We start from the raw sequence: 16,681 nt of genomic DNA, 5'->3' as shown, positions 1-16,681 counted from the left end.
TCACCACCCACTGAATTATGCCAGTCTTCAGTCAAAGTTCAGTTCAGTCAGTCAAAGAACATCAGAACTATCTATCATCTATTATGACTTTGTGTATTGGAAAACCTTGTGGCTCTACTTACAATTTAGCTCTGACCTTGTATTGTATTGTGTTGGTGAAGAACTATTATCTGACTGATAACGGCAGCTTCAAGTAAATGAATGTATGGAATATGACAGAAGTATGTCAAGGACCATAATGAAGCCTCGGGATTAACAATGCACCTTCATTCAGCTGTGAGATACATCCTGCCCCGCAGGAAGTGAGCTAAATAACACATGGAATAAACAATGATTGAGTCACTGACCTGCCACTGACCTTATATTCTTGCTAAACAGCATTACACTTTCTAGCTACTACTCATCCAAGGACAATTCAGATCTCTTCGTGGTTTTTAAAGTTTCCTTACAGTCAAAGTATAAGTTGGGAGGATTCAGTAGTGGTGGGAAGCGTGATTGTTTGGCTGCTTACCAAGCTCAAGGACTGTGGAGTAAACATCAGTGTTGTGTTTTTAGGGACAAAAAGATCTCAAGAAATCCATCTTCCTTTCTTTAAAAGCCAATCAAGGACCATACATAAAATCTTAATGATGTGCCCCAAAGTTCAAATGAAAATGCCTCCTTCCATCTTTGACATTTACTTTGCTTTGTGTCCACTGTTTCAATGTAGGAAAGGTATTATCTATAAGTTAAGCAACATCTGTTGTAATCAACATCTTCACATGTATAGAGGATGAGGAAAAACACCTAAACCAACCACCTGTAAAGTTTATCCTCACAACTACTCTAGGTTATTGGTGAAGGTATGATTCAGTGATACTGCAGATGTACTCTGAACTTTACTGATGCTGTAACAAGAACTGAGAAAAGATGTTGAACAGAGCACGTTATCCAACTATTTCACAGCTTTGTTTGTAAAGATAAGGCCACACATATCCACAGTATGACCTCAGAGTAGGCCAATAAAGCGGAAAACATTCAATTCCTGGTGGTTAAAGGTTATCCACGCGATGGCCTAGACAAAGTCTACAAACTGAAGGCTGATTGTGTGACAAGGTTGTGAGAACAAATAAAAGATGTCGATTAAAGCAAAGGAGAATACAGCTGAAACAGTTGGCAGTGATCTTTCCCACACAGATGGACGCTTAATCTCCTAAACTAGTGCACAAACCCAAAATGACTGTGTGTGACTTCTGTGTGTTGGTGTTTAGAGCTGTGACTATGCAATATGGATATGCATCCACAACATGGGCCAATCAGACTCGAGGATATTTGAGGAGTTTTGTTTTAATGAAATGCAAATGAGGTGCCCGGCTTTTACTGCGCACTGAAAACAAATACGGAGTCTTGCATTTTGAATTTGTGTTCGAACGCAGGGCGCTCAGCATCGAGTCAGTTCTCCCATCTTTAAAACAGTATTGACAAACTGTCTGCCCCTTTTTGTCATACCACATTTCTGCAGAGCAGAGCTGCTGTCACAGATTTAGACAGCCCTGCAGACGGACTTTCAAACTAGTTTTCACATTCCACATTGACAAGTAGTATCGCTCAAGCACACTGACAATGAAGGGAGTGAATGTCTCACAGTGTCAATAAACTGCAGAGCTCTATCAAATTATTGTTTGAGGCCTCTAGCATGAAATTATGTTTGGTAATAAATCTACACAGGGTTTTCTGAAAGCTTTTATTACTCTCATCAACACACTTTTAATTAAAACCAGCATTAATATCGACACATCCTTCCGTGTGTGTTGTGGCAAAACGACTAGATCTGGATCGATTCGGCAATTGCGTCCCAAACATTGTGCCTCAATGTATTTCTTTTCCTGTGCATCGCACGGACAAATCAGTCTGTGACTGCTTGAGTTGAAGGCAATCTAACAGAAATCGATCCGAGGAGGCGTTACCGTGACCGAGAAAACAAGTTCAAGTAAGACCTCATAAAAGAAAAGGCCGGAATTATCTCGATTCACGTAGCAAATTCAGAGACAGAGACGGGAACGGAGACATAAATTGTCATTAACTGCTCCTTGACACTCAATAAATGAAAACCGTTTAAAATCCATGAGAATATTAAACGCGTTTTATTGGCGTATAACCTCTTTTTGTAATTGTGAAATTGATAGCACATATCATAGGCGAGCCCAGACATTGAACCGCCCCGCACTAAAATGAAACTATATTTCAAAGCTTCCCTGTATCACTCCCCCGTGTCGGTGACATGTTTTCTTTTTTCTTTTTTTTTCCATCTTTCACCGAGCTGCCTCCTCCAAGGGGAAAAGACACATTAAGAACAAGAAAGTGCAGACAGGAACAGCATGTCGCTTCAATGACGCATTGTGACGAGGGGGTATATTTAAAGACGTAAATATCGTGGAAAATAATCTGCGTCTCGTGGTATGCGTTCAGCACAGCCCACAACCGAACATCGTCAAATTCAGCACACAGTGGCAGAGTTATTGAATGATTCACTGAGGCCGTAGGTCAACCACACTCAGAATTGCTTTATGATTGTGTGCTTAGAGGCATTTTTAGTCTGCAGAAAAGAATGAAAGAATTGACATCATCTCCTCCCCGAGGTTCAAGTTTCCCTGCACCGCACCAAATAATTAACAACTGTGATAATGTCAGCAGCTACTTGACTCTATGGGCCAAACTCATACCGTGAAAAATGTTTGTTTTTAACTGAGAGCTACAGACGACCTTCACCTGAACGCTAAAGACGGCAGCCGGGAAACAAATTCACGCGGTATGATTTAATACAGGTGGGCTGCAGCAAACTGCCAATGTTTGTCATTCGTCCTGATTAACACCCAAGCGGTTCGGGCTGAGGGTACAGACTGTGTGAAACGGAGGTGGGAAAGGGCTCCGCATCAACAGATGGCCCGAGACTAACGAGAGGCTGGACAGGCTGTGCAGAACACCGTCAGCTATAAGAACACATCACTCCTGGTGTTTCAAAGCTCGACGGATAAACTGAGTTGAGGGTTAAAGGCTAAGCTCGTCAGAATAACCAGATAATGACAGATTAGTTCTGTGTTTCAATCTCTGTATCAGTTTATTTGTTATGATAGGAACGATATGATCAGACATTGTCTAATTTGTTGAAGGGTTTGCTAAAATTTCCTTTTATAACCATCCATTTTCTTCCACTTATACAGGATCCTGAGGCGTTCCCAGGCTCGATGGGGTATGTCGTCCCTCCAGCGGGTTCTGGGTCGTCTCCTCCTAGTTGGACCTGCCCGGAGTCTCCTCCAAAGGAAGGCGCCCAGGAGGGCATGCTAATCAAAATGCCCAAACCACGTCAGCTGGCTCCTTTCATGGCTCCACTCCAAGCTCCCTCAGGATGTCCAAGCTCCTCACACTATCTCTAAGGCTGAGCCCGGCCGCAGGAAGCTCATTTCAGCCACTTGTATCCACGATCTCATTCTTTATGTCACTACCTAAAGCTCATGACCATAGGTGAGACCCTGAGATACTTGAACTCCCAGTCTTCGAGGCAGCAGCTTGCTCCCAACCCGGAGGGAGTATCCCACCGTTTTCCGGCAGAGAACCACGGCCTCGGGCTTGGAAGGTGCTGACCCTCACCAAGCCGCCGGTTCATCTCATGCTCCATTTTCATGTCCAATTAAAACCAGAGTTTTTGCATTAAAATCTTATATTAAGGTTAAAATTATACACTGTTTCACTTGGTATCCATCTTAGTTGTTGAACAGCCTGAACTTCTTGTGTGTGTGGGCTGAAACCAACTATTATTCTGACGTCAATCAATAATTTTGTCTATAAAATGTCAGAAAATAGTGAACAATGGCTGTCACGAGTTTCTATAGCCCACGGTAACGCCTTCGCAAATTACAATCACATGAAGGCAGCACATCTTCCCCTTTGAGATGCTGGAACTAGATGGATTGATCCATTAATTCTCTGTGCAACAGATAGAACCGAGCTCCATGGTACACAAGCTTATCACATCTTGTGCTTCCTATCAACAGTTTGTTCGTCCTGTTGCGTCTACCTGGACAGGGGGTATTTTTTCCCGATAGCAGCATGGGGGTCCTGCTGGCGAATGGCTCGGATCGCGGTGGGTGCTGTGAACATGGAGGAGGCGCCGTTTTCAGACAGGACACGGAAGAACGCCCCAGGGTCCGGAGTCCCCACAGGCTTGCCCTGTAAACAGACACAGCAGCTGGTTAGTTCACGAACTGTAACAAGGACGTAGGCATATAAAACCACATGACGGACCGCCTACAGGACAAACAGCAGATACGTAGATGATTGTGGAATCTGAAAAACGTTCCGCGGGACAGATCCACTTCAACTTTTAACCACACACCATGAATATTCATAGAGCAGCTGTTTAAAATGGAGAGGCACACTTGGAGGCTGCCTCCCAGACAGATGGGCCCAGGAATCCATGGATTAGAAAACACAGTCGCACTATAGGAGTATTGTTTGCCTCAAAGAAAAGATATACACAGAAGATGTCTGCAGTCAAGCGGCTCCAACAGCAGTTTCCATAGTGTTTCTGGTATTCAACTAGCTCCGTCCCTACAGTGAGGAGACAACTGCGGATGAATGAGAATGGTAAACAGCAGAAGAAGAGTTCTGGCTGCCTTTTTCGCTCTGAATAAATATTTGTCTCTGTGTATTGATCAGAGCGAAGACAAAAAGGTTGGCAGAGTCTCGCCTGAGGACAGACGGGCTACGAGAACAAGACAACCGGCGTGGCTGGAGACAAACATTGATTTAAAGAGGGCAGAGTGCTAATGAGTCGGCCCTCACTGTGCTGTAAGATGCAGAAAGCTCAACAGGCAGGCACACATCCCTCTTCACCCCGGTCTACAGATGTTGTTACATGTTAATAACCCTCCGCATAATGAGCAGCCTGCATAACCAGCGGGTGGTGGACTCTGAAAGGAAAGCCAAATTACCTGTAATAATCGGATGCATCAATATGAAGCGACGCACACGTCCGTGCAGAAAATATTTCTCTAAACATCGTTTATTCTTTTAGCATTGATCTGTCTATGAAGTTCGGTGTGCTGCATGTCAATGTGCTTCTTAAACTGAAACTGCAATACACTAACCATTCTCATCATTTCTTGGTGAAATTAAAAAGTTCCTCACAAGATCTCAATGGAATAATAAAACAACTATCGTGTGGCACAATTAAGATATTGATTTAGTTGCTTGAATTAACGTCAGAACAAATAAAAAACTGGAGCAGAGAGAGCTGCAGTGATGGTGAACTGTAGCAGCTAGAGTCACAAATGGCAACAAGATACAACTCGAGTCGAGTCAGTAACCAAATATGGATGTGTTCAGCTTGCAGAGCCAACAAAGCCAGAAAACTAAACTTGTCTTTATACAGGGTTGCAAAGGGGTGGAACATTTCGGGTAAATTTCACAGAAGCTTTCCATGGGTACTTATGCTGGGGAATTTTGTAAATATTCCAAATGTGAGACTTTGCATGGGAATTATGGAAATTAATGGGACTTTATGGGAATTAATTGTAAATTAGGGGTATTTTAGTAATTGGGGGTAAGATAGCTAGTTACCACATAATAACATCAAAACTTACTTCACTGTATGTAGTCCATGAGCTCAAATGTGTGGCTTCAGTTGTCTAAAGTGTGGTCCAGAGTTCTAGAAATCATCTGTGCATGTGATGGAGGAATGTACAGTGCATGTAGCGGGCGTAGCCTCAGTAGTGTGCTACGTGAACGTGACAGAGGAATAGCTGATATTCAAGTGTACTTGCATGAAATCTGGTTGTTTAAGTCAAGACTATGCTAAAATAGTACAGGGCCAATGTTCAAATTTGTAAATTCACAGTTTATTTCCATAAATTCCTGTTAATTCCCATGGAAAATTTCCAATTTAAAAAAATTCCCAGTATTTTGCAACCCTACTTCTACAGCTTTAGAAGTTTTATTGCACATGGCGTGGTATTCCTTCTTGTTTCAGGGGACGTACCTCATAGAGGATCGTGCTGTTGCCATGGAGCAGAGGGCCGTAGCAGATATATGAATGGCCGACCACCCAGCCGAGGTCTGACGCAGCCCACCAAACCTGCAAGAGGGAAAACAGGTGAGCTTAATAGGTCAAGAGAGCTTCGAATGCTAAAGATAAAAACATCTTAAGTACTCACTATCAATGTAAATCAAACAGCTTCTGCACAACTTTCAAAACTTACGACTGTTCAGGTAGCATAAATATTACACGGAGATCTTCTTTCAAGTACAGAACAATCTGTCTCTGTGCTGACTGCGTGCTCTTTGTTCTCAAACAGAGAAGACGGTTCTTTATTGCCTTACATCTCCAGGCTTGAGTCCATAAATATTTGACATGGTCCATTTCAGCATCACAGCATAGCCTGCAGTGTCTCGCACAACACCCTAGGGGGACGAGATAAGAAAAACATCAGACCAGTGACAGGTATTGCACCAGGCAAAGAGGCAGAGGTTTAATATCAGCCTGAACACAGCCGCTCTGCCCTGCTGCACCGAAGGAGATGCTGTTTTGTTTTCAGATGACAGCTCCTCAAAAACCCATTCCTGGATTTCGAACAGCTAATGGAGCTGTATGAATAATTTTAGGTAACAAAGCGCGTCCTCGAGTCCTCGTGTCTGCAATCAGAGTTTCAGTCAAAGTTAATGTCTCCTACAGCAATAACGGGAAAAAAAGCTGCAATAACAGCACAAAAACTCGCCAGCAGGTGGATATTTTATGTCATCTGTTGGTCAAAGACAAAATGCTACGGGCGATTCCTCCAAACTCCTGCTGTGGAAATGTTCCGTCTTATTTATGCCACAGCGATGGTGTTTAGATTGGGCCCGGATAGTTTTTTGTTTTTTTTGCAGAGTCAAGAGGCGGATGAGTCACAAAGAAGCTCTGCACAGAAGTGACAGCATTTAGACAAACAGAACCAGCAGGGAATCATCACCGTCTGCGTAAGAATGCGTGTTTACAAGATGAATACAGTTCTCCGTGCCGTGCCGTCAGTACCTTTGGTGTTCCTGTGGTCCCGGACGTATACAGGACGTAGAGAGGGTGGTTGGACGGGACAGAAACGCAGTCATGAGGCTGAGCTTTGGCCATCTCTTCCTCCCAGTCCAGACTCAACTCTGGACTCATTGAGACTCTCTCCTAAAACACAAAGAATAAATATATATAATACATAAGAAGAAGACTGTATAGCTCCAAATGAGCAATACATACAGTGTATAACTTGTTTTTCAGTTTGAGGATAAAAGACTCACCCCTACTTACTTGCTTTACAAGTGACTGCAAGGTATCAATTCAAGTGAAGTCATTAAATATACATTTTACATCGGGTTATAATATCTCTTCACTAGATGTCTCAGTTTAAACTGTTCCACGTCCCATCGGGCGTTACAATCTCTCATCAACAGAGGTAATTTCAGGTCTTAGATTAACGCCCCTTACATCTCTCACACCTATCTCACTTCAAACTTTGAAGAATCTCTTTGATACTTTCATTTCATGAACATTAAATCACCCCAGGAGGTTAAGGAGAAGTCCTGAGCGTGCCTTTCTTTGGTTTGCTTCTCAGAGAATTGGCTAAGGACTAAGACGTCTTTTAACAGCACAGACTCTTGAAGGCAGAGGACGGACAAAATGTCCATCACATTTTACTCAAAGTCAAGCCGGGGAGTGAGAGACTTTCATGTTAGAAGCCGTGTTCACAGAAGCGCAACGTCCTGCTTACTGCATGCAGTAATTGCTAAAGCTGCGGCAACCATCTCCAAAGCTTCACACAGTGAATTTACTGTAAAAACTATTTCAGCGTCCGCTGATAACGTCCCCCGTCAACTACGTACGTGTTCCCAAAAGAGAAACGACGCAACGTCCTAACAGCATTCACCAGATTATTCACCGATAAATACCAATGGAGTATACAAACCAGACAAAATCAATCATGTAATGTTGATTTAAGGGAGTCAGACAGGGGTAACACGGTGTTATGGATAACAGATCTGAACTGAGACCTGCAGGGGATGGAAATAAAAAACGAGAACAACACTGTGCAATCAATTTTTAAGAACAAGTTCTGTTTTCCTGCCCTAAAACTCGATGTTCCCTTTACACCTGTGTGATGGTGAAGCAAATTTCAGCTCGCTGTCACCACGTTAATGCATATTTGTGTGCTGAACAGTCATTAGACACAGCTCAACCCGCTTCCAGCCTGGATCTGTGCCAGGCTGCTGATGACTGGCAGCAACCTGCACACATTTTTCCACTCTCTTTCTCTCTCTCTTTCTCTTGCCTGCTTCATGATTCTGTTTTCATTCTGTGGCAGGATTTGCAATCATACACATTTGGCCAATCATCTTCAATTTTAAGTTGAGTTCAGGGATAAAAAATAAACTGCATCCCTCCAGCCTCAGGGATCTCTGGACAGCAGCTACACCATGACTCGTCTAATCAGGTTCATATATGGCTGCCATATTTCAGCTACGTTACAACAGCAGGTGTAGAAACGACGCCAACAGTGTCAAATTAAAGCTTCGTGATGCTTTGTGCTTCTTACCATGTTAGGCCTGTTGTAGACGAGGACTTTCGAGGGCCTGTGAGAGCTCAGCTCCAAGGCCTTCTCCACCAGAGGGATGTACTCTACTTTTCTGCCTGGCTCGATGCCAAACGAGGCTGTAACCAGCAGCTTGGGCTGAGAAACACAGAGTTCAGGAAAGAGGTTTTATTGCGTTGAAATGTCACGATATGTTTCTGTAGAGACGTTAGAAATAGAAGCTAGTGTTCCCATTATACTGGAGTAGTCCCATTAATGGTAGCAGACTCACATCACGCCTGGGGGTACAGTCGAACAGTCCAAAAAAAATTACTTCCTAAGTCCTTTCCTAACCACTTTTCCTTGACCTTGATGGAAAACGCCATGAGGGCGAGGAAAGTCGTGAAGGAGAACTCATGAGAAGACATCTGTACTTACGCTAGACTAGGTCATCATGCGACGGCGGACGTTACTGACGTGATCTGTGGTAAAACTACAAATTTCAGAAGATGGACTACAAAATGCTGAGATACTTTGATGAAAAACATGAAATTAAGTGTTTATTATATTATCAAGTTCTGGCAAAAGATGGATGATTGATATTCAAGGGTAACTCGCGCAATGATCTGCAGGACGCTGGACGTCCGTCACAGTTAGAGGAAGTTTGACCGTCATGGTCAACGGTCTGGATAACTTGAATCTTTTCTAGCTATTAAAAAACATTTTACAACAGCAGCAAACTTAAACACCTCTGTGTCAGCTCATGAAGTATTGCAACGTCCGCCGCAACATAAACGAGAATTATCCACTCGACTCTTCTCGACTTTACAGCGTGAGTGTTTCTGTTCATACTGTACGCAGACACTATAAACTGTTCATCACTCACCTGGAAATAACCGAGTCAACAATACTTCAACATTACCTGTCCCCTTAAGTGCATCTCAACAATAAGAGTATAAAGACCGGCGGTACTTAATACTGTGTTTCTTCCAAGCTTATAGAAACGCATCGCTCAACAGAAGGTCATTATCTTCACAAACATTCCCTGTCAAAATGTCAGGTAGGTCCATTATTCTTCTGTTGCCCTGTGAAAAAGGCAGCACTGATATCATCCTTCAGTGTACGGCTGTGAAAAGAACAGGCAAGCCGAGTGCTCTTCGCTGTGAATGATTCATTTTGAGCTTTATTGAAACAAAGAAGCCTTCGGGTGCTTCTGGCTCTCGGCGCGTCGAGATATTTTGCAGGATGAATGCTGCATGAAAATTATTAGTTGCAGTTTTATTATTAAGCTTGGTTCGTTTAATTGCTTAAAAAGTTCAAGAAGTCATCACATTTTAAGAGAGTGGCCTTGGGTGCTGATGAGTGACACTGAATTAATACAGATCATGTTCACGAAATCTCGACCTAAGAGAGGAGTAACAAAAGGTTTTCCAACCTTGGCGTGATCGATGCGGACGGAGAGTTCTTTGGAAGCGAAGCCGCCAAAGATGAGGCTGTGCGGGGCACCAATGCGCGCACACGCCAACATGGTGAACATGGCCTGCGGCACCATGGGCATGTAGATGACCACCAGGTCTCCTTTCCGGACGCCATGCTTCACCAAGACTCCTGCTAACTTGGACACCTGGAAACAAGACACAGTTTTTCTATGCATTTTTCATGGATAGTTTTCTGGTTATTAATTTGAAATATTATATTTTATCAGCCTTTTACTGATTACTATTGGACATAATAAGAAAATTAAAAGAACTTGTTGCCTTCGGCCAAACACAAGAAATAAGCTGTAGCTACAGTTCTGTTAATTTAGAATACATTTTGATCACAGCGCGTTCATTTGAGTCCTGATTGAACTGACACAAGTTAATTTAATCATTTCCCTTTCGTTCCATTATGTTTTGCGGCTCGTGCTGATGTTGGCTCAATCCGGCTGCAAAAACTATGCCAAGTGACTCAGCTGAGGGATGCAAAAATGTATCTATTGTCATGGCAACACTGAAAAAATTCAAATTCGAGTGCTCACAATTCAGCCAAAGGTTGCCTGCATGCTTCACAATCCATTTTTCCAGCACGCACACACATCCTGGCAGTCCACATCAGGCGTTAACAAAGTGACTAATCCGACTTCTCTATGCTCCTCACTTCTGTGACTTCTGCATTTAATAAGGCCACTTATACCTGGTGCTGAAGTTCCCTGAAAGTGATGATCTGTTTAGTTCCAGTCACTGGGCTGTCATAAATTATGGCAGCTTGCTCCCCACGGCCGCTCTCTACATGACGATCCACAGCATTGTAGCACATGTTCAGCTTCCCTCCTAGAAACCTGACAAGAGACACACACAGTCGAAGATCAAAATATGAATATTGTTATTTTTAATCATGTGCATGTGTGCACAAGTGTTCTTATTATACAATTAGAAATTCAGGGTGTTTGTGGCTCTTTCCTTTGTCCTAAAATTAGGGATGAAATCAACTCCGGAAAAAACAACATATGCAGTCGCTTTTGCCAGCAGCACATACAGCAAATCAATGCACTTGATAAAGCGGCAGTTTCAGCTCTGTTGCTGTGCATATGGATGAAGAAAAGCACGCAGGTTGAGCAGATGGTGTCTGGGAGCTGCTGTTCTGGAAGCCAGAGAGAGAGAGAGAGAGAGACGCAGTGGCTGTGTCCTTCATGTAACAGGCTTTTTGCAACTGTGCTAGATGGAAGCAAAAAAATAATAATAAAATCAGCCACCATAACACATAAAATCACTTAATTCTGCAACGTGGGCTGCTGTGAATTTTAATAATGTACGATTTCTGAACAAGTACAATCACCTAAAGCTAAAAACTTTTATCCATTTAATGAACAACTAATTCACTTGGACATAAAATAAAACAACTTCTGAATTATTTAAGTGATATTTGACATTAACTGATTAGGTTGTGGCAGGAAGTGCAGACTTGCATTTCCTCCCCAAAGGTAAGGGGGAGGAGTTAGGAAATCATTAAGAGCACCTGTGAGATGGGCGGGGTCTTTTCAAACAAAAGGCCACATGGAGGAGAATAGGAGGAAGCGAGTGTGAGCAGGAGAAATCCACAAATATATAAGCCGGAAAGGAAATGTACGAGCACAACAGGACCTAAAAAGCAACCCCAGATTGTGTGGAAAAGGCAATCTTCGGAGCTATAGCTGGTCTGGGCTTACAACCTAAAGTTAAGTGGTATCTGCCTATACCAGTGGTTCTTAACCTGGGTTCGATCGAACCCTAGGGGTTCAGTGAGTTGGTCTCAGGGGTTCGGTGGAGCCTCCGCCCTGGAATTTTTTATACCATTTGTTACAACATATCTTTGTGAGCAATCGTTTTCGAGGATGCTGGACATAAAAACTAAGAAAAGGAACAGACTTTGCTGTGAAAATGACATGAGACTGGCACTTGCCAAGGTGAAGCCACGCATATCTGAACTGGTCTCTCAAAGGCAACAGCAGAAGTCACACTGAGGTAAGTTGTTGTGAGTTCATGCACTGTGTTGGTTTTGTTATTTGAACAAGGTGATGTTAATGCACGGTTCATTTTGTGCACCAGTAAAAAAATCACATTTTAATTTTTACTAAAGAAGGGTTCAGGTGAATGAGCATATGAAACTGGTGGGGTTCGGTACCTGCAACAAGGTTAAGAACCACTGGCCTATACACACCATACATATTTACAAAACTGAACTTCTGAAACATTCGAACAAGACTGAACTCTTTCACCCCTCCCCCATACACATACATACAAATGAACTGCATGAACTTATTATTATTATTAGTAGTAGTAGTAGTAGTAGTAAGTGAACCATTCTCCTGTGATGTTTTTATGGTGAATGCGATTTTTGTTCTTTGGTCAGATACATAAATTGAATTTGTTATTGTTGGTGAAACTCTTGATTTATTGCTTGAACTTTATTTGTGAAGGGGTTTATCTTTTTTGTTTGTGATTAACAGATCGATTACATAACTTTTCCTTTACAGATATTGTGGTGACCAGAATTTATTTTGTAGCCAGGGCTATCTGCTAGCGGGACTTTTGTTTGTTAACCAGATACTTTTAAATTGACTCATTATCCTTTTCTATTTAAAGAGCGACAGGTTGATTTATGCTCCTGTCAGGCACCTAACTTATTACGAGTATCTGTTTTCAGCCCTATGCTACAAGCTAATGTTAACTGATTAGGTAGCGTTAGCTGATAGCTACAGTTAGCTGATTAGCTAAGATTAGCTGAATAGCTAGTTAGTTGATTAGCTACAGTAAGCTGATTAGCTAACATTAACTGATTAGGTAACATTAGTGGAATAGCTAGAGTTAACTGATTAGCTTGCATTAGCTGGATAGTTGGTTTAGAGTTAACTGATTAGCTTGCATTAGCTGGATAGTTGGTTAACTGAATAGCTAGAGTTAGCTGATTAGCTGGAGTTAATTGGTTAGAGTTAGCTGAATAGCTAGAGTTAGCTGAATAGCTAGAGTTGATTGAGTAGCTAGTTAGCTGAATAGCTAGAGTTAATTGAATAGCTAGAGTTAGCTGAATAGCTAGAGTTAGCTGATTAGCTAGAGTTAGCTGAATAGCTAGAGTTAATTGATTAGCTAGAGTTAACTGATTAGCTAGTTAGCTGAAGAGCTAGAGTTAGCTGATTAGCTAGAGTTAATTGATTAGCTAGAGTTAGCTGAATAGCTTTTAGCCAAACGTTTATCAATCAAAGATGGCGGTGACAGTTTTGCTCTTTCTTGTCTCGCAGGACTCTCAACCAAATATATTTGTTTTGTTTCATCATGAATTCACTTTATACAGCCTATGTGTCACTTACGTGCTTTATTTTTTCATCTTTTATTGCATTGTTTAATATTTTTAAATCAACATGTGCATGTTGACTTATTAACAAAAGTCCATCAACTAAATATGGATGTTTATATTATGACCTGTTCCTTTTACTGGACCTGCATTTTTAACTAACAAACAAGAGCATGAAATGAAAGTACACACAGGTTACAACAAAGAGGCTTATGTGGGCTTTTATTTTGACAGCGCTGTGTCAAAATAAAAGCCCACATAAGCCTCTTTGTTTTGATTATGGATGTTTATATTATAACCTGTTCCTTGTACTGGACCTGCATTTTTAACTAATAAACAAGAGAATTAAATTAAAGTACACACAGGTTACAACAAAGAGGCTTATTGGGCTTTTATTTTGACACAGCACAGCGCTGTCAAAATAAAAGCCCACATAAGCCTCTTTGTTTTGATTATGTGATTGCCATAACTCAAGAGCTTATTGGTGAATTATGATCCAGTGAGTTTGTTAAAATAGCATTTCATGGTCATGAATTCATTTTTAATGCACAAACTTTAAAGGATTTCAAGGTGCACGTGGGAGATTGGACACATAGTATTTAAAGACACAGGTAGGGCATGAAGGTGCTTGCAAACCTACCAGTTTGGAAACACTGGATCCTCAATGTGCAAAGTTTTACTCCACGGTTCAAACCAGCTGATATCCTGTCCCATCTCCCCCCAGAATGTCTCGGGGTTGTCCCTGGCCGTGGCGAAGGCTCGGCCGTACGCGGTGTCGGACGCATAGCTCCTGCAGCCCCGCGGGGTGAAATACGTCCTGGTGTCTGCACACACATGCGATCCTGGAGCTCTGAAACCACGTTGTTGTTGTTTTTGTTGTTGTTGTGCAGCAGCTGTCCACAGTTTCCTCCCGAGTGTCCTCTTGCGCTGGAGGGGAGCGCAGTGATTCAGGCGCAGGATGTGTTTTATGTGGAAGTGCATTGCTGCTGGAGTGAATTTTAAAAAAGCAAAAGCAAACTTTCTTCTTTCTCCTTCTTCCGCTGTTTCTTTCATGCAACTCTCAGCGACGTCATGCGGAGGGAGGGAGGGGGAGAAGACGAGCCCTGCAGAAATCCAGGAATCCAAGAATGCGAACTATGAACTGGATGTAGTTGTGGATGCAGGAGGAGCTTTGAGCCACAATAAAACAACTATTGCGTAACACATGAACCGCCCTGCAAACAAACCTAATGCATTAAAAAAAAAAACATGTCACACTGACAAGTCTGTGCAAAAATAATAATTCTAGGGGGTCTGCATGCAGCCTAAACATCAAAATACCCCAAAGACATGATGAGTGGATAGATATTTATCATGCATCATGCAAAACAAGAATAAATCATTGGTATTTATGTGCTTGAAGCTCCTCTCCATCACAAATCTGAGTTTACTAGCAGCAGCTTTGCATTTTCAGGGTCCTCGGGGGGCCCATCGTCAATGCAGATCTCCTTAAAAGTGATGAAGGAGGACACTGGTGAGCATAAATGTTAAACACACACACACACTCTTTCGTCATCATAAGAGCTGCTCAGGTGTGACCCCCCTCCCCCCTGCACACTGGTGGTGCCCCCCCTGTTGAGTAACTCATCCTCTGATCTGTTTCAGGTCATCTGTTTCTATTTATACACCCAGACCAGAGTTTTTTTTTCTCCATGAGACAGTTCCAGGAAACTCTTTTTGGTTTGGTTTTATTTCTCACCAAAACATCTGAGTTTAAATGAAAATTCCCAAGTAACAGTCAACAGATGTGACTTCTAAACATAGCTCATCATAAAATCTGAACTATTGATGATCTTAAACCCATCACATCCTGGTCTGTGCTTGTTTTTTTTTACTCTAATATTGATTCAATGGCCTTCACATTTCTGCTGAACATGAAAGTTGTCAAGAAATCTATATTCATGCATAAAAATGTCTCTCCTCCACCTTTAAGGCTGTAATCTGGCTCTCTATAAATCACTGCTCACAACAGTCCAGAAGCTCCTGGCAGAATTGTGTCATTCTTACATTTTTCAGGCCTAAACCTGGAGTCCGAGATTGCTCATCACGACCACCCCTTCCACCTCACCCTCGCCTCCCTCTCTCTAATTCGATGTGATGAGTGTGAATCTTTTCGAGTTTATCCACAAAAGATTTCCAAGCAGAGATTAATTTTTTTCTCTCCCGTCAACTGTCTGAACATGGATTTATAATCAAACTAGTTTAAGGACGATGACTGCCGTTTGACATTTTGAGTGGGTTTCTTTTGACGCAGCAGTAGGCGGAGAGGCTTGTGAACCATTTCGCTCAACATTATTCAGTTTTTTTTTAAATAACGGATGCATTATTGCAGATTGTTACGTCTTGAAGAGTAACACAACATACTGGACACTCTTTTCATTAAGAAAAAAAGACAATATTGTTGCTAATTATTCTCTTATGTAAAGCAGGAGAAGAAGAAGATAACAAGATAGGTGAAAGGATTTGAGATGTTTAAGTGTAAGGCAGTATCTTAATGTTAAAAAGATATCTTCATTTAATTCTCTCGTTTTATGCTGTGCAATAATCTGACAAGAAACACAATGCGTCCCGATTTGCTTTCACCTCAAATTAAACGAGATTAAATCAGTCGGGAGCTCGGCTGGATGCAACAAAGTGAATTAGTTTGCAACGTCATTACTTTTGTGTCATGTGTTGTTTCCGTTTGACAAAGTGAATGGGTGCCGTTTCCCTGAAGGGGGCGTCAGCAGCCTAACAGTTAGAAGAAGGAAGTTTTTATCAGAGGTTATAATCCCATGGCAGATGTTTGAGCTGTCGTGAATGTTGCTGGTTCTTCGTTTAAGTGCCCTTGAGCAAGATATTTCATCCCAAAGTTGCAGTCGATAACTACAGCGGACAGCCTGAGAATCATAGAGCTGCTTCCCTTCTGTTGTGTTGAAAACAAATATTATTTTAAAGATGTCTATCAGGAAAGCCTCCCACATGCTTGCATGATGATCTACTTTCGTTTTCTGACAGCAGCAGCTGCCTGATGGAGCTCGGTGATGAGCAGCTGCGGGAAAGCAGCCTGTCACATCAAACCTAAACACTAACTATTACATAAATACAACGTTTTTGAAACGTTTCCTCAGGTCAGCGGGAAACGTCTGTCGATTTATTGTCATATAAACAGCGACAGCAACAAATAAGTTGTTAGATTGTGGAGGATTACTTGATCATGTCGTTAAAGTTATGATTACACTCTGGGGTCTATAAATCGTGATTATGGGAATGAATGAGCTAAA

The 16,681-nt window shown here is 42.0% G+C and overlaps 1 protein-coding gene across 1 annotated transcript in view; it reads right to left on the bottom strand.

The window, feature by feature from the left end:
• Positions 1 to 14,617, bottom strand: part of acss3 (acyl-CoA synthetase short chain family member 3) — a 33,276-nt gene extending 18,659 nt beyond the window's left edge. The window contains exons 1-8 of the mRNA XM_019276888.2: positions 14,020 to 14,617; positions 10,746 to 10,890; positions 10,006 to 10,194; positions 8,595 to 8,729; positions 7,049 to 7,189; positions 6,358 to 6,438; positions 6,017 to 6,112; positions 4,055 to 4,206 (exon numbers count right to left, since the gene is read on the bottom strand). Coding sequence (XP_019132433.2) covers positions 4,055 to 4,206; positions 6,017 to 6,112; positions 6,358 to 6,438; positions 7,049 to 7,189; positions 8,595 to 8,729; positions 10,006 to 10,194; positions 10,746 to 10,890; positions 14,020 to 14,432 — 1,352 coding nt within the window. The 5' untranslated portion in view covers positions 14,433 to 14,617. The remainder of the gene's footprint in view (positions 1 to 4,054; positions 4,207 to 6,016; positions 6,113 to 6,357; positions 6,439 to 7,048; positions 7,190 to 8,594; positions 8,730 to 10,005; positions 10,195 to 10,745; positions 10,891 to 14,019) is intronic.
• Between the last annotated feature and the right edge of the window lie 2,064 nt (positions 14,618 to 16,681).

This window comes from Larimichthys crocea, chromosome XX (genome assembly GCF_000972845.2).
Source record: "Larimichthys crocea isolate SSNF chromosome XX, L_crocea_2.0, whole genome shotgun sequence".
NCBI classification, from domain to species: domain Eukaryota; kingdom Metazoa; phylum Chordata; class Actinopteri; family Sciaenidae; genus Larimichthys; species Larimichthys crocea.
This window is presented reverse-complemented; position numbering and strand designations above follow the sequence as displayed.